At 44.1% G+C, this 16,824-nt stretch overlaps 1 protein-coding gene across 3 annotated transcripts in view; it reads right to left on the reverse strand.

Moving 5' to 3' along the window:
• The window catches only part of LRP5 (LDL receptor related protein 5), a 264,354-nt gene extending 247,780 nt beyond the window's left edge, over positions 1–16,574 (reverse strand). For 2 of the 3 annotated variants that reach the window (XM_090032363.1, XM_090032361.1), the window contains exon 1: positions 16,320–16,574. In XM_090032363.1, the coding sequence (XP_089888489.1) occupies positions 16,320–16,404 (85 nt within the window). In that variant the 5' untranslated portion in view covers positions 16,405–16,574. The remainder of the gene's footprint in view (positions 1–16,319) is intronic. The other variant, XM_090032362.1, reaches the window with a different exon arrangement.
• Positions 16,575–16,824: the final 250 nt, after the last annotated feature.

A 16,824-nucleotide genomic window follows, 5' to 3' on the forward strand; every position in this document is an offset into this window, starting at 1 on the left:
TGCATTCACTGTCAAAGCCCTTCTGTGGCACAAAAAACTTCTGCTCTGCCAGAAAAGTTACTCCACCACTTCCACCAACCAGCAGAAGGCAGGCGAAGACACTCCCACACTTTCAGGAAGCTGCTGTGGCCCATTCAGCAACCGGTGCATTCCCCCAGAGTACACTTTGTACTCTACTCTGGCACTACAGCCCATGGGTGGGCAATTATTTCAGCTGGAGGGCCACTTAACGAGTTTTGGTGAGCTGTCAAGAGCCATGCACATAAAATCTTTCAGAAGGTATCATTTTAACAAATTATAGATTAAAAACAAAATAAAATATGTTATAGTTGATGTTTCCAACTAAAATCAAACACCTGCTGTAACATTTTAATTTTATTTCAAAAAATATTTTTTGTTCTGATTTATGTTTTTTGAGTAGTATATATAGGAGACAATTGCATAACAGATCAAAATAACCTTACTCTTACATATGGGGGTTGGGGAGGTCAGTGTGTGCTTGTGTGCTAGGCCTGGGAGCCAGCTGGGGATTAGGGGGGATGCGGACAGGGGAGCAGAGGGTGCACGCAGCACAGCTCACCCAGGCAAGGCAGGTGCAGGTGCAATAGGCTTCCCCCTCCCACACCCATACAGCCCATGCCTGCCCCCACAGCACTGAGCATGGAGTTGAGCCCCACCTGCTCCTGTCCCGGGAAGCCTGCACTCTATTCCCACCCATGCCCGCTACCTCAGCCAGCATGCACAGCTTCCCAATGGGGCTGTCCGCAGTGTGGCTGCAGCCACTCGGGAACTGCTCGTGCTCAGCTCCCCCTGCCTCCAGCAGCAATTTCTCCTCCTGCATCTGCTGCGCTGCTCTGGGTGGGGGGGAAACTGCAGCCAGGCAGCTCCAGCCCCAACAAGCAGGGCTCTACCTCCAGGTCCCAGTCACTTTCCACCCACTCCACCTGCCTAGTGCCACGAGCAGCCACCTGTGGGCAGCCAAGTGGGTGAAAAGTGGCCAGGAGCTGCAGCCCCGCTTGCTGGGGCAGGAGCCACCCAGCTGCAGCTTCTCTCCACCTCCAAAGCAGAGCAGCACAGTGCAGCAGGTGCAAGAGGAGGAGCTGCTGCTGGAGGCAGGGGGAGCTGAGCAGTACCCGGGCAGCTGCGGCTGCAGCTGCACTGGGAGCAGCCCCATGGGGAAGCTGTGCACGCTGGCTGGGGCTGGCAGGTGCAGGTGAGGCTTGGACTTATGTGGAGTGCTGTGGAGGCAGCCGTGGGCCAGATCCAATCAGCTAACCAGCTAGATCTGGCCCACAGGCCACATTTTGTCCACCCCGGCATATTTGGACCATGTCTAATAAGCTACCCCAATTCCTATAACATTCTTGTAAAAAAGCCCTAAATTTAACATCTAGAAATAACCACAATATACTATCCCAAAATTGGCCCTTGTGTGAACACCTACTCCAGAATATGAATGTCCACACACAATTATTCTGAAATACCTACTGCACTTTAGAAATCACATCTTATCTTCAGAATAAGTTCCTTGTGTAGACAAGCCAAGAGTCTAGATGAAGGATTCGCTAAACAGAAAAGAGATTATAAACAGGTGACAAAAGAATATTACTTACTTATGTTCCAAAACTCAATTTGCAGGTGTTCAAGTGACAGCTTCCCCCCACCACTTACTATCAAATAATGTTCTTTAAGGAGACAAATTTCTTATAGACTCAGAAGACACAACCCACAATGTTTGGATATGCATGAAAGAACACATCCATGCCAGAATCCTTATTTAAATCTCCTTAAGTACATTTTGAACTAACATGGCAGCATCTAAGTATGTGTACAAGTTTGCACACATACAGATGAGGATCAAACAGCAGAAGTAACTTGGAGCTTGGAATCAGCTGTGTCATAAAGAATACACAGTGTTCATTCTCGCTTCAGAATTCTTCAGACATGGAAAAATACTTCACATCCTCTCTCATCAGACAAAACCTTCCTCCAAACAACTTGACCTGAGGAGTAAACAGGTGAGAGACCCATGGTTAAAGCAGGTTCCCACACCCACTGTTCAGAGAAAACAAATTGTTTGCATCATTCCTGCCACTGAGAAGCCTTGCAACCAAAGTGCTGCATCTCAGGATGCCAGGAGTTCAGTGCCCTCAGGATCAAGAGCTAAAGTCATTTCCATAAAACACTAGAGTAGGAAGTAGTAGTGACAGAGGCGAGACTTTCCACAGTAACTGAATGCTAGGCCATTTCAAGCATGTGACCAAGACATTCAGTTGTATTCAAAAATGAACTGAGAAGTAATTCAGAACACAGATTACGAACATAATGTGCTCTCCTCTGCCCTGTGCATTGGATAGCACTTTGGAGAGTGCTCTTAAAGGACAGAACCACAGAGTTCAGTGAACATGGAAAGGGTGAATGTCATGATTAGTTCTGCACACAAGGGCAAAGAACACAGAAGTTGAAAGATTGTTTTTCTGACCACTACTTCACTCTCAAAAATAAAGAGCTTAAGTCCTGCCAAAATAGCTGTTGGGAGGGAATTAAATTGAAGATCTAAAGGTCCCGTGTTTCAGCAGAGCTTTTACCAGCACTGGTGGCTGTGTGGTAGAGTTTCGTTCTACCGTGTTGGAAATCCAAGTCCTAGCTGGGATGAATTGGGGTGAGTGAAGTGACAGGGAGAAATTCTTAGGAGGGATGTGACCAGCATCAGGAGGGTCCAGAGAAGGGCCACTCGCATGATCCGGGGACAGCTGGGCAGATCCTATGAGGAGAGGCTACAAGACCTTAACCTGCTCAGCCTTTGCAAGAGAAGGCTGAGGGGGAACCTGGTGGCTGTCTATAAACTTACCAGTGGGGAATAGGAGTAAACCCTGTTCCCCTGAGCACCTCCTGCAGTAACAAGGAATAATGGCCATAAGCTGACAGAGTAGATTCAGGCTAGATATCAGGAGGCACTATTTCACAGTCAGGGTGACTGGAACCAAATTCCAAAGGAAGTGGTGCTGGCTCCTACCTTGGGTGTCTTTAAGAGGAGGCTTGATAATTACCTAGGTGGGCTCATTTGAGCCCAGTATTCTCTCCTGCCCAGGGCAGGGGGTTGGACTTGGGTCCCTTCTGATCCTACATCTATGAAAGCTGCTTAACAAGCCTCCAAGACTCATCACCTTGACCACTCTTTTTAAATGCCCGCATACATATACATTAGTGCTATTAGCATGCTTGGTTCTTCAGACTTGCAAAGCAACAAGCTGTGTAGGAAAAGAAACTTTCAACCCAAGGGGAAAAAAAAAGCAATGACAAATGAAAAGGAAGATACCCTATAATAAACAGAACAGTAGAAAGAGGATTAAGTTCCTAATATATAACATTTACTTAAATAAAAAAGGGGGAAAAGGGGAAGAGAGAGAGGATGAAGTTTCAGGAGGACCTAGCGTGGCAAGATAGCAGGGGCCTAGGTATGTAAACTGAGCCGAGCTGCTACCAGACAGATAAATGCTGCCCTGCAGTCTCAAAGCCTTTTTTCTTACAACTCTGCCTGTTTGCAGTCACACTTTTTAATTAAATCAGACATGTCATGAAAGCAAGGGAGCGTATACTCACACTGTACATGCCTCTCACTGGAACGTTTTTTATTTTGCGTATGTTGCAATATAAGCTGAATAACAGTGCTTGCCTCCAACAGCATTTTTCATGAGTGGATATCAAAAGAATACCACTACTTAGGTGGTATTCATTTAGCATTTCATCATATATGGAGAAACTGAAGTTCACAGGGAAAACAATGCATCCAGGTCAACCAGTATGTCGGGCAGAAGGGCCTGGAATAAAACCCAGGCCTCCCTTAGTCAGATACTTTGGCCACTGGAACAGAATTCCTCCCTGAAGGATTATGAAATTGAGGCCCAATGGGCAGGAATAGAAGTCTAGCCAAAAAGCTGTTTTTCAAGACTAAGAAAGTATTCCAAAAGTACAAGCAGCACCATGGAACAAAACTGATTGGGAGAAACTGGGACTGATGAGAGGCCTGAAGCTGAGGGTACATGGGTGCCAGCAACCTCCTACCAAAATATCTCTCCTCCCCTATTTTATCCAATTTAGCCCAAGCCAGCCAGTTTAAGACTGAGTCCAATACATTAAGATAATTGTTTCTGCTTATGTCAGCACTGCTGCAAATGAGCTATGAGCAAACATATCCCTACCCAGGGGAATAAAGTGGTCTAGTACACATTTTGGCTCTGAGTAACAATCAGTCTTCAAGCAAAATCCAGGCATTTCCCAGTTCTCCAGCTCATGCAGAGCCTCTCCAGTTTGCAAAAATGACTTGAAGACTTACCAAAAGACTGTAATTTGCAAACAGCAGAATGACCAAAGTACGAACAAGACAGCTGCCACAGAGGTTTTGCCACCACCATTCTGGATTTATTTCTCTGCAAAACTTAACCCCAAACACTATTTTCCCTTAGCAGCCTTTCTTTGGGAGAAGAAGGGTTTCAAAAGCATAAAGAACATGTAAGCACCAAAGGAAAAAAAGTCTCTCATCAGCGTATCGTTTTCCAGTTACAAAAGTGGATTTGATGATAATGCTCTCAATGGAATGACTAGAACTGGAGACGTGTTTCACAGTCTTAATGTATTCAACACATTTGATCTTTAGGGCCACAAATTGTCCATTAACAAATAGCAATTTCTCTCAAATATATTCAGTCTATAGAACTTATTTGTCTAACAACTTCTGGAAACAAGCCACTGTTATGGATATGCCTACTAGCTGTAAACATATTTTATAAGAGTTGAGTGATGTGGATTAGCTCTGCAGACAAATCCAATAGCATATTTCAATTCCCTAACTGAATCAGTGGAACTTTTATAAATCAGGATCAGTTCAAAATGTGTCAACCTGTAAACTTTCTCCAATGTGCCCTTAAATCTTGCTGTTTCGTGCACGTTTCTTCCAGAAATCTCATTTGCTAGAACACTTACGGAAACCAAAAGCAAAAGACTACCAGTCAAATGAAGCTCTTTTTAAAAATCCCAAAAATATTCACATGCTTCTGGGAGGCTCGCATGGCTCCCATGCAGCTCTACTAATGATCTGACTTGTCTTTTGTAGCTGGAAATACAGCATTAAAACAGTTAGAGAAAATGTTCTCCCTCTATGTAGATTCCAAAGTCACAGCTGCCATCTAGTGTAGTGGGGTTTTGTGACTCTTGAGAGCAACTTGTCTGACAATTTTTTAGATTGGATGAAAGGAAAACCAGGCTCACTGAATTTTTGGAAGGAGGGAGGCTTGCAAATGATTAAAGTTCAATTTATTGAGGTTTCACTATAGCTTGCTTCTATTTGCCCCTCCCTAACTAATCTCACTGCATGTAGCTTGGCTAACTAACTCCAGATGTTTAACTATTTCTGAATGTAAGCATTCTGCCACTTGAACACCTGCAAATTGAGTTTTGGAACATGGGTAAGTAATATTCTTAACTTTATCCAGACAGTAAAAACAAGCTGTTGAAACCCAGACAGACAAAAATTCTCCATAGCTACACATTTCTTTTGCCTAAATATTCAAACATATACAGCATAAAGGCTTGATATCATCTGCAGCTGGGCAGGCCTTGAAGCTGAAAACTGAACTCATGCGTTTTTGCAGCCTTATTCTCATTTTGGGGGGAAAAAATACAAAAGTTGCAGTTTAATCTGTCTTCACAGGAGTCACAACAGATATCCATTTAAACCATCAGTACAGATTTCTATGTCAAATCCATTTATCCCTTACGTAAAATTTGGTTTCGACACTTCAGAGCTCAGGCAGCCAATGTTGTAATGTATGCTGCAAAGTGTGACAAAAGCCAAGAATGAAAGACAACAATTATTCATACTAGAAGTTAAAATACCACAGGATTAATTTCTGCAGCATTGGTAACTCTCTTTGCAATTATTTCAGATACAGATAATTTTCAATGATTAAAGCGATTATGTGTGTGGAACACAGGTACTATAGGACTAAAATGACTGACACCTCGTGATAGGACAGATAATTGAGAGGTAAATTACACCTTATATGAAATAACTAAAAATATACCCGCAAATTATTAAGTCAGAAAGTACTTCAGACCATTTCAAAATTTAGATTTTTATAAGTACTATTGTGACTGACTATGCATCTGAGAATGGTCAGTTTATTATGCAATGAACAAAAGGGAAAGTGATCCAGGACATACCCTAACCACTTTTTGTGGGATGCAACCATAGCCCCTTGTTGAAGGATCTTACAAAATAGGGAGGTGAGTGGTTGGGGGGGGGGGCAGTCAGCTGGAGAGGGGTGCATACGACACAAGCCAGTGCTCAGTATAATAATGAAGCTTTGGGTCAGGGTATGTCACATGCTAGAAACTGAAAAATGGTCATGTAGACCTACCATTTAAGATGACCAAAATGACATTTGCCATTAAAAAAACAATCAGAACCAGTTCTGGATTCAAAGAGAACATGCAAAACAGAAGATGGAAGATAATACATACTGCATAAAAAATATGAAGATTCATGTCAGGGGGTGACATTCAGACATAAGCTAGTTCCAAAAGGTCTGTAAAGGGATCCTCCAGTTGGGGTGGTCAGAAAAGTAGTGTATCCTTGATATCATTGAAAAGAAACATTTTTAATTCAAAGCGTGTTCACAGCATAGAACTAGTATAAGGGGGCTGACACAAGACAGCATACTGCAGATATAACGTTCTGGGGCAGAAAGCACGTGTCAGCTGTTTTAGAATGTTATGGTTACAGGAGCAGGTTGCTCAGGGTCACCAAGTGTTTTTTGTCCTTTACGAAAAGGAAAAGCTCAATCTTCTTCAAGAGAAATCTGGAAACTGAAATGTGGAGTATAACACATGGGAGCATACTGCATGGATATAAAGCTTTAGGTCAAAAAACAAGGTAAAAAACCTAATTTGGAACAGTGAAATTCTCACAGAGACAAGCTCCTTGGGATTATCCAAGACAGTCTGTCATTTATGCATTCTCAATCCTGTTACATACAGGCAAGCCCCGCTTCATACAGTTTCACTTACCACAGTTTTCCTATAGCACTCATTTAAAATACATACCTGGTTTCATGTAGCGCTCAGAGTGTTTTGTTATAACGCTCAGTGCCACGCTGGGGTGAAGTAGTGGCAGCTGTGGAAATGAGTGCAGAGGTGAGTGACAGCCAGTGGGTGCCCACAGCGGGGCAGCAGGAGAGCAGGTTTGCTCCTGCATCTGGCACTGGAGCCAGCAGGGAGGAGCGGCAGTAGTGAAAGGACAAGGGGGGCAGGCGGCATGACTGCGGAGCCCTGGGCTGGTGCCCAGGGCAGGGTGGCAGGAGCCCGCAGCTGGCAGGCAGGTGGGGAAGAGTGGCAGTGGCAGCAAGAAGGGGCAGGTGAGCAGGGGGCACGAGGGCCGAGCGGGGCCCCACAGGGGGGCTGAACCTGCAGAGCCCCTGCTGCCCTGGGCTGCAGCCCGTGCCCCATTCATTCCAGTCACGCAGTCACCCGCAGGGCATGGACACCGTCCTGAGCCTGCAGCAATCTGGCAATGACAGACGGTCCCAGTGTCAGGTGCCCTGGAGGCAGCCCCTGCTGTGTGTGCGGGGCACAGGTACTGGTGGGAGGGTAGCCCCACAGCTTCCCCCAAGCCGGCTGGACTCCCACTTCATACTGTTTCACTTAGTGCTCGGTTTTTCCAGAACCAATTAAGAGCATTAAGCAGGGATTGCCTGTATTCACACTAAGAGGCTATTACCCAACACTGCACTAGGATCAAACCCTCTTCTAGAGGGAGAGAGGGGCAGTGGGGGAGAGAGGAATATTTCTGAAAACTGAAAATGATATGATAGAGCAATACACATTTTTTTTAATTACAATTCAAAACACTTTTTTTTTTTTTGACATTTGGGCTTTCAACAAGAAACTAACATCAGCCTTGTATTAACAGTCCCTTCTAATCTGTAATATTTCAAATAAGATCTTTGCTTGGAAATCTTTGGTTTTATAAAGAAAGTTGTACTCCCCTCCCCTCCCCCTCCTTCCTATTTCCAGTCTGATTTAGTCAATTTTAACTAGAACTGCACCGATATATCAGTCCATAGCGGATTGGCACCAATAAAAAGAAAACTGACATTATCGGTAATCAGCTTTTTTGGCCAACGTAGCCAGTAATGTTACTGATAAATGCCATGTGCATGTGCGCAGACACAGCATGCACATGGACAGGACTGCAGCCTGGCAGTTTGGAGACCGGTATCCAGCTGGGAAGTCTGTGGTGGGGGGGCAAGGGGTGTGGGGGGTAGGGAGGGGCGCAGACTGAGGTCCCCAGGGTGAGGGACGGAATGAGGTAGGGGCAGGGGCAGGGGCATGCACTGCCCAGGCAGGGTGGGGCTGCAGGCGTAGCAGGGTGGGGAAGGGAAACAGCTCCCAACACTGCATTTCACCCCCAGGGGAGGCATGGGGGGCAAGTGCCCCCTGGATCTGTGCACAGTGGGAGGGCAGGCTGCCCACTGCAGGCTTGGGGCTGCACCAGCCTTTTCCCAGCTGGGGAAGGGGGCTGGGCTGGGCCTGTGCTCAGGGTGTGCGGGGCCAGGGTGGCCAGCAGCAGTGCTAGAAGGAGGCTACAGCAAATTTTGGGGTGGCTCTAGCCCACCCCACAGCCCCTCCCCTCCCAGCATCACTGCTGCTCATCCCAGCCTGCTCCAAGCATAGCCCCGGCCCAGCCCCACCACTGGGAAGAAGCCAGAGCAGCCCTCAGCCCTAAGCCCAGAGCAGGCAGCCCACACTCAGCCTGCACACAAATTGGGGAAGTATGCAGCGGCAGAAGCCACCCCTCCCCCACCCCCCAAAGAGCCGCCTGTGGCTCCATCCTGCACCCTGCCCCAACTGGCCAATGCCTGCCCCACCCCACTCCTTCCCTCACCATGGGAGCCTCAATCTGTCTCTCCCATGCACCCCCACCCCCAACTTACCGGCTAGACACCACTCACCAAGCTGCTGGGCTGCATATTGGCTATCGGATCAGTATCCGCCAATATGGCTAGTTAATAATCGGCCATCAGTGCAGGCTAAAAAAAATCTTTATCATGCACCCCTAATTTTAATATAAAGAAGCACAGAAGACAGTGCATTCAGGTAAATCTAAAAGATATTTTAAAGCTATCATATTTGTAGGCCAGGGTAGCAAGCATTTCAGTATTTGGAATAAAAACAAAATATTGTGGTTTTAAAAGCAAGTGTGCAGAAGTTATTGTCAAGGGTTATTGCGCACACACAGAATATTACTACTAGGTCTAATTTGTACGTACCCAAGACGATCTGAAAAGTACTGTTTCAAATGCAGAAACTCCAACTCATATAATAATCTATAAAGTCCGTACAGCCACACATCAACAATAATGATTACAATAATGCCATGTATTCGGCCATGGAATTTTTTTTTTTTTTACTTTGTCTTTTGCTTTAGCTGAAACTAGCATTGAAACAGAGGAAAACAGAATGAACACCAACAAAACAGCACTATAGTAATGCTAACATTCTGATTCCAAAAGCCCAAATATCAGTTAGATCTTCCGCACTGTCCATGGGTCTGAAAATACATACTGGACACAACATAATGCTCTCTCAGATTCTTTCAAACCCTAAGTACAACAAGAAGAATGGGAACCACAGGCCAAAGTTCTGTCTTCAGTTACACCCACCTCTTAACTCTAGATCTATCTGCTTTTATAGGCTGAGTTTCAACAGTCCCGTCAGCATTAATATATCACATATTACTAGTGTGTCAATCAAGTGCTTGCAGAAGTACAGGTACGTAATGCATTCAAATTAATATCTTTTAATTCTTAACTGCAGTAATGTTGAGCAATCCAAATCAGTATATGTTCACACATAACTTTGTAGGAGGAAGAGAAAAACAACATCATTGGAATGAAACAGTGTTAAACACTAAAACACGAGGTATCAGTGCACTCCTTGCTTGGTCAAAATTGTCACTGAAGTCCATGGGAGTTTTGTTTGAATGAGGAATTAAGGTTGGAGCCTCAAAATTAATAGCAAAATCCTTTTATACAACAATATCAACATTTCATTATTTGCCTCTGGGCAGATAGGAAAGCTAATTCTATTTTATCCCTATACTTTCTCTACCTACTCTTTCAAAGGAAAACGTAAAGTATCATCTTTAGGTATCTTCGCACCTCCCACTTCTCACATTGCATTTTCATTTAAGGAGTAATTGCAAGTTCTAAGGGCTCTCACGCTGGCTCTGTGCGAGAGAAAGTGAAAAATATTCTGTCTCACACTAATATATATAGGATTAAATAATATCTATCAAGCCACAAGTGTCTAGTATTATTCAGCAACTGCTACCATAACACTACCACAACAGTGCATAGATTAATAAATGTAGCTACAAGTTATGGTGCATTCAGCCAACTAACTGCCCCAATAACTTACTATTATATCTTGTTTTATCTAGCTGCTGCAATAAACTGCCTTCCTACAGTAATTTCAATAGTTCCATAGTTGCTTTTATGAAATGTATTCTACCCAAAGAGACTAGTCTATATATACAAACTTGCCCTGGTTTCAGTTAACTCTGTTCACACAGACCTGCATTAGTTTATCAGTTTAAAACTGGTCGTGCTGTGTTAGCATGTCCTGAATTTACAGGAGCAAGCTAAATCAACTCAAGATGAGTTCCTGCCAATTTAACAGTGTCCACACAAAAAGTCAAACAGGGCTTTAACCGAATTAGTTCAAAACCTTGAGTCCTTAACGCAACTGTGTGGTAAGCTAAGTGCATGAAACTTTCATGCTAGTAAAGAAGAATAGAAAAATGTCTGGTAAATTAGAAATCTAGTTTATTAACTAGACTTTCCCAAATTCCACCATGTACATTTGGAAATTCACTGAAGTTCCACAGCAGTATTCTCTGACTTAACAGTCACTTTTAATTCATTATTTTATAAAACTTGAAACCAATATTGGAGAACTGCACAGCTGGGCCATGAACTCCTCCAACACAACAGTGAACTTTAAAGGACAGAGAGGAAATTACAACCGTCATAGAATCATAGGAAATTAGGGTTGGAAAGGACCTTGGGAGGTCATCCAGTCTGAACCCCTGTTCAGAACAAGACCATCCCCCACTAGATCATCCCAGTCAGGGCTTTATCTAGCTGGGCCTTAAAAGCTTCCAAGGATGGTGATTTCACCACCTCTCTAGGTAACCCGTTTCAGTGCTTCACCACCCTCTTAGTGACAGTTTTTCCTAATATCCAACAGTAGTTGCTGTCCTTTTTGCTCCTCCTCTCAATGAAATTGTTTTTCACTACCCACATCCCAAAAGCTGTCTTTATTATCTTTTGTTGCAATGCATATCTCTCGGATAATGTGCATGGGAATTTCTAGCTATGTTTTCCTAGTTATGAAGTCCCAGCTGTGAACTCTGTCCAGAGAGAACACGTCTGTGACGTCATCCAAAGGAGCCAAACATCCAACCATCATGGGATTTTGACCAGCCAATGTGCTCAGCCAATGCCCTTAATTATTTAGTTGTGCCCTCTGTGAACTTCAGATGTTACTGAACATACTTTCTTGGAAAGCGGCACTGCATTTTCCATTCAAAAAATGATGGAAAACAAAATACTAACTACTCTGAATTGAACGCAATTGCATTTTTGCTCAAGTTTTCATTATAAAGTTCCAGCTGATGTCAATTGGAGTTTCTCACGCACATCTTGTGTGCACAAGAGTTATATTTCTTTCAAACATTTTTAGCATTTTCCTCTCAGCCTTAGCAGCTTCCAGGAGAAATTCTGTAGTCCTGATGTAAAACATGAAGCTAAATTATTTATATTAAAATACTGTTCTCTTTAAAGCTAATTATTTCTGTACATAATAAATTCTGAAATTTCTTCTGTTTCTGCTCACAGTAGGGGGACAACTACTGAGGTTTCTTATTCAACTTTATTAATTAATATTTAATGAGGAAAACTTTGAAGAATAGTTACAAAATGAAGCATACTTACTAGAGGCTGAGTAGGAATACATCCTACTGGATATTTCATGTTTTAATATTTGAAAAATGAGTATTTGCTGTGCATCCAAAAGTTTAGAAGAAGTGGTACTAAGGAGCAACATCAAATTCTTTAAAAAAGACCATTTCTTCCATTTGTTACAAAACTCCTTTATACAGCATAATAAACCCTAGTCTAAATGAGTAACAAGTTTCTAAACAGATAGGCAATTCTGTGCTTTTAACATGCCAGATAAACATTTTATATAAATTGGAAGTTTCAGTACTTTCTTGCTTACGCAAAGAATGTCAGATCACGTGTAGCACCCACCCTGTCAAATATCACACCTGGGTTACTGAAGCATTTAGAGAAACAGGCTTGTATACCAATGGACTACATACAGATTGGAATGGCACGGAGACTCAGATGGAGATTCCCCACATACCATGCCTCTCCCCAGATTTTCCTTGAAGATACCAACAACTGTCCTGTTTCAACTGATCACAATACATGCGTTTAATTGGTTTCAAAAGACCATTAACAATGCATACCTATTAATTACCATTTCAAATTTACGTCCAAATTAATCTTTTCATTTCCCGTAAAATGCCAAGTTGCTCTCAAATCTCTGTGGTCTTTTTCTTTGTTACAAGGTTCTCAAGTCCTCTCTCCAGCTCTTATGTTTAATATCAAGGAACTATTCATTGTGCTAAACAAAATATGTTTCAGAAGTCACTAAAATATGTTACTCACTTGGGGAAAATATACTAGTATACAGCAAATAATTTTGACCACCAAACTTTTGTGACCTCCTAATTCCATTTCTTTGTTACTGGAATTTAAGCAAATGATCATAACTAAGCATAAGTCTAACCATTTCCTAATTTAAAAAAAACAAAAACAACTTGATAATGCAAGCCTGAAAGTACTGACCTTACCAGATTTTATTGTCCTCTCCATAAACTATTAATAGGTTAATATTTCACACCATGACTGTCCTGACGCTGAATGCTCCATAAAGGCTAAAGTCTCTGCAGGGAAATACGTCTCCTTTCTAGGAAATGCGCAAATGCAACATTACATTGTTATTTGGTTTCATATCCTTCAGTCACAGTTTATACTTGCCATTTTAAGCAGCTTTACTGCTACCTTGTGTGTTATACTTATAATCTTTAAAATACCCAGATTTGAGATTTTCATGCTCAGAGCAAGAATTTTACTGGATATAATTATTTTATAAAATATGTATACAGAATCATAGTATTTGAAACTTACATGAAACTCTACATAAAGAAGTCTCTAATCCCACATTTACTCATTCTTAAAACTAAGCACATGAATAGACCCACTGGAGCACTTGGAACAGGTAACTTGTAGCACATGCATAACATTTACAGAATCAGGATCTTAAGGAATGGAAGCTTAAAACCTAAGTTTCTTTACAAGAATGTTATGACCAGTTTATCTTCTACTTATAAAAATAAGCTTTGATCTTGGGCACTGAAAGACATCACAGCCATACAAATAAAATGTTTGAAGGTGGCATAACTGCATGTATTACACCTTTCAGACATTTGTAGCACATTGATATAGAGTATACTATTCAGAAAGCAGAAGATTAATGAAATAATTGAAAACATTATGAAGCAGCTCCCTCACAAATGTTCATACTTCTTTTCAAGGGACATGTAAACCATCCTAAGGAATTCCATGCAGCTCAGCCTAAGATAGTGCCAAATGCCTCCCCAATGAGAAAACAAACAGTAGTAGCATAGTCAGGATTCATGACTGAACCCCTTTAGCTAATTACTAAAATGCACTTGGACAAAAGATTTTTTTCATTCCAGGTAGACACAGTAGAACGACTAGGATATAAAGAATCACTAACAGCCTCAAAACTGAAAGAAAAAACACAATCAACAATAGTTCAGAAACTCGTATAAGTTTTATCATAAACTTTATGCTGTTTTCCTAAAACTTCAAAGTGAACCCTGGTTTTCTCCTTTACATTGGCTAGAGAAGCACATGACTATAAATTAATTTGAGACTGTCATCCAAGGCATACTTATAACCCAAGACTTCTTGCTTCCAAAACTCCTGTCAACCAGATTCTTTTATCCCTAGAATTCTTCACCTCAATTCACAGTCAACTGAGAACACAGATAAGCATTAAAATAAAGATATGTCCAGGAAAAAACAATTTTCACCATGCTATCACTTTACATTTTATGCAGTATTTTCAAAGTTAGTTCAACACAATTAAACTCCAATATCACTGACTTCACAAGCATTTGAACAGATACTCTGCTTTCAGATATGAAACATATCTCTTGCTTTTAATTATAACAGCACAAATAAGTTTTAATATCTACCTACAGATAATCCTAAAAATAGAAAATGATGGCACTGGTAACATTTGGTCAGACTTCTTGTACTAAATTGCAGTTCTGATAATTACAGATAGTTTGAAAAAGTGGGTGGCCTAATAAGAAAAGCCCTAAGGTGATGTTCTGCTAGCTTTGGCGACACTGGTACACTTTCTAAACTACCTAGGGAACTGCTACAATTAAACTTCAGCTTGCCAAGCTGAAATATTTCAATACATGAGAAGCAGCAGTGCCTATAAACTGAGTTTCATATGTGCCACTGGAAGTCCTTGCCTGCAGTGGTAGACAGACAGCTCAAGTAACTCATCTTGAGAAGAGGGATGAGCAAATCCCAGCCCCCTTTTCCATGGCTGTGGAGAACTCTGAAAAATGATTATTACGCTATTTCTTCAAAGCACTGCTTGGACTGCTGCATCGAAAGGAAACAACTGTCCTCATGCCCGCTTGTAACAACACAAAGCCGAGTGTTTGTTTGGTGCGCTGCATGGAGTGAAGATTATAGGATGTTAAAGGAAAGCCCCCTGCATGTCCTGCTGAAACAGGAAAGCCAAGCTTAAGAAGATATCCATAGCTAAAATAAAACAAAACAAAAAAAGGGATCAAGACAAAGTTACCACTGGGAATGCAACCGGGAGGTGAGGGTGGGGGGAAATCAGAAAATTCCTACTTCTAGTTTCAAATGATTTGATAGAAAAGGGTGCGATGGACTCCCTATTCCCGGCCAGGAACATACACCCTCTGCAGTGAAAACTGGGTAAGCCCCAACCAAGCACTCTGCTCTCTCTCCCTCAGATCTGCTCACATGGCTGTTTTTTCAAGTGTTACATTTCACAAGTCAAGCAAGTTTTTTTTCCCTTTTGCTTCCCTTTTCAACTTTTAAAGGAAGACAGGGAAAGGAAAGGAAAAAAACCACCCTTCTCCCCTCCCCTCCCCCCACAGCCCCCATCCCAACTCTGCCAAAAGTCTGAATCTGCCTGTGATTGACACCCGACACCAACTCCTCCAAAACCCCAACAGAAGTCACTGGCTGAGGCTGCAAAGCACTGGGGAAAACACTCACACTCGCACACACTTGCTCTCATACATGCACATGCACTCACTCTCAGTCGCACATGCTCACTCAGTCACATGTGCTCATTCAGTCACATACACGCGCACTCACACATGCCCAGTCACACAAACACACACATGCTCAGTCACACATGCTCACTCAGTAACATACACTCACTGTCACACGTTTACTCACACGTTCATTCACAGTCACAGTCACCCACTCACGCTCAGTCACACATGTTCACTCATTCACACAGTTGCACACACTCAATCACACAAACACACATACGCTTAGTCACAGATGCTCATTCAGTCCCACACACAGTCACGTATGTTCACTCACATTCACATGCAGTCCCACACACACTCACGTATGTTCACTCACATTCACATGCAGTCCCACACACACTCACACAAACCCATGCACGCTCGGTCCCACATGCTCATTCAGCCACATACACACTCACTCTCAGACCCAGTCACACAGGTTCACTCACACCCGCTCTCAGTCACACATACAGACACAACCACTCACACAACCACTCTCCCACACACACGCACAGAGTCACTCTTACACGCGCGCTTTTTGTCTGGTTTCTTCAATAAACCCCAACACCACAGCCCCTCCCGTGCTCCAGCCCAGCCCCCGGGCACAGCCTTCCCGGGGCTCCCGCGCTGCCCCCCGCACCCTTGGCCCCAGCCGGGGGCACCCCTGTCCCGTCCCGTCCCGCCCCTCCCCGCGCCGGGACTTGCGGGAAGTTTGGCAGCGGACAACAAAAGGCGGCGGGAGGGAGCGGGGGGGGGGTCCTTCCCCGCGGGCCCCGGCGCCACTCACCCGCGGCCGAGCCCGAATCGCGGGGCAGGAGCAGCAGCAGCAGCAGCAGCGGCAGCAGCGGCCGCGGCGGCGGCGCCGCCTCCATGTTGTGCCGCCGCAGCAGCAGCAGCAGCAGCCGGAGCCCGCCGAGCCGAGCCGAGCCGAGCCGCGCCGCTCAGGCAGGCTCCATGCTCCGGGCGCTGCGCGGCGCTGGGCGGGCGGCAGGGGGGAGGCGCTCGCCACCGCCTCCGCCTCCTCCTCCTCCTCCGGCCGCCGCGAGGGGAGGGGGCTGGAGGGAGTCTCCCGCAGGTCCCGGCCCGAGGAGGAGCCCAAGGCCGCCCCGCCCCGCCCCGGCCCTGGCCCGGCCCTCGCGCCTCCTTTCGCCGCCCGCTCCTACAGGTGGCCGCAGGGAGCCGCTTCTGGCCTTTCCTCGGAGCCGCCTTTCTCCCCCCGGCCCTGCCAGAGCATCTCCCCCCCTGCATATACACACATGCACGCGCGCGCTCAAGTAAGATGCACACAATCT

This window comes from Crocodylus siamensis, chromosome 2 (assembly GCF_052110815.1).
Source record: "Crocodylus siamensis isolate JL-2025a chromosome 2, ASM5211081v1, whole genome shotgun sequence".
Classification (NCBI taxonomy): Eukaryota; Metazoa; Chordata; order Crocodylia; family Crocodylidae; genus Crocodylus; species Crocodylus siamensis.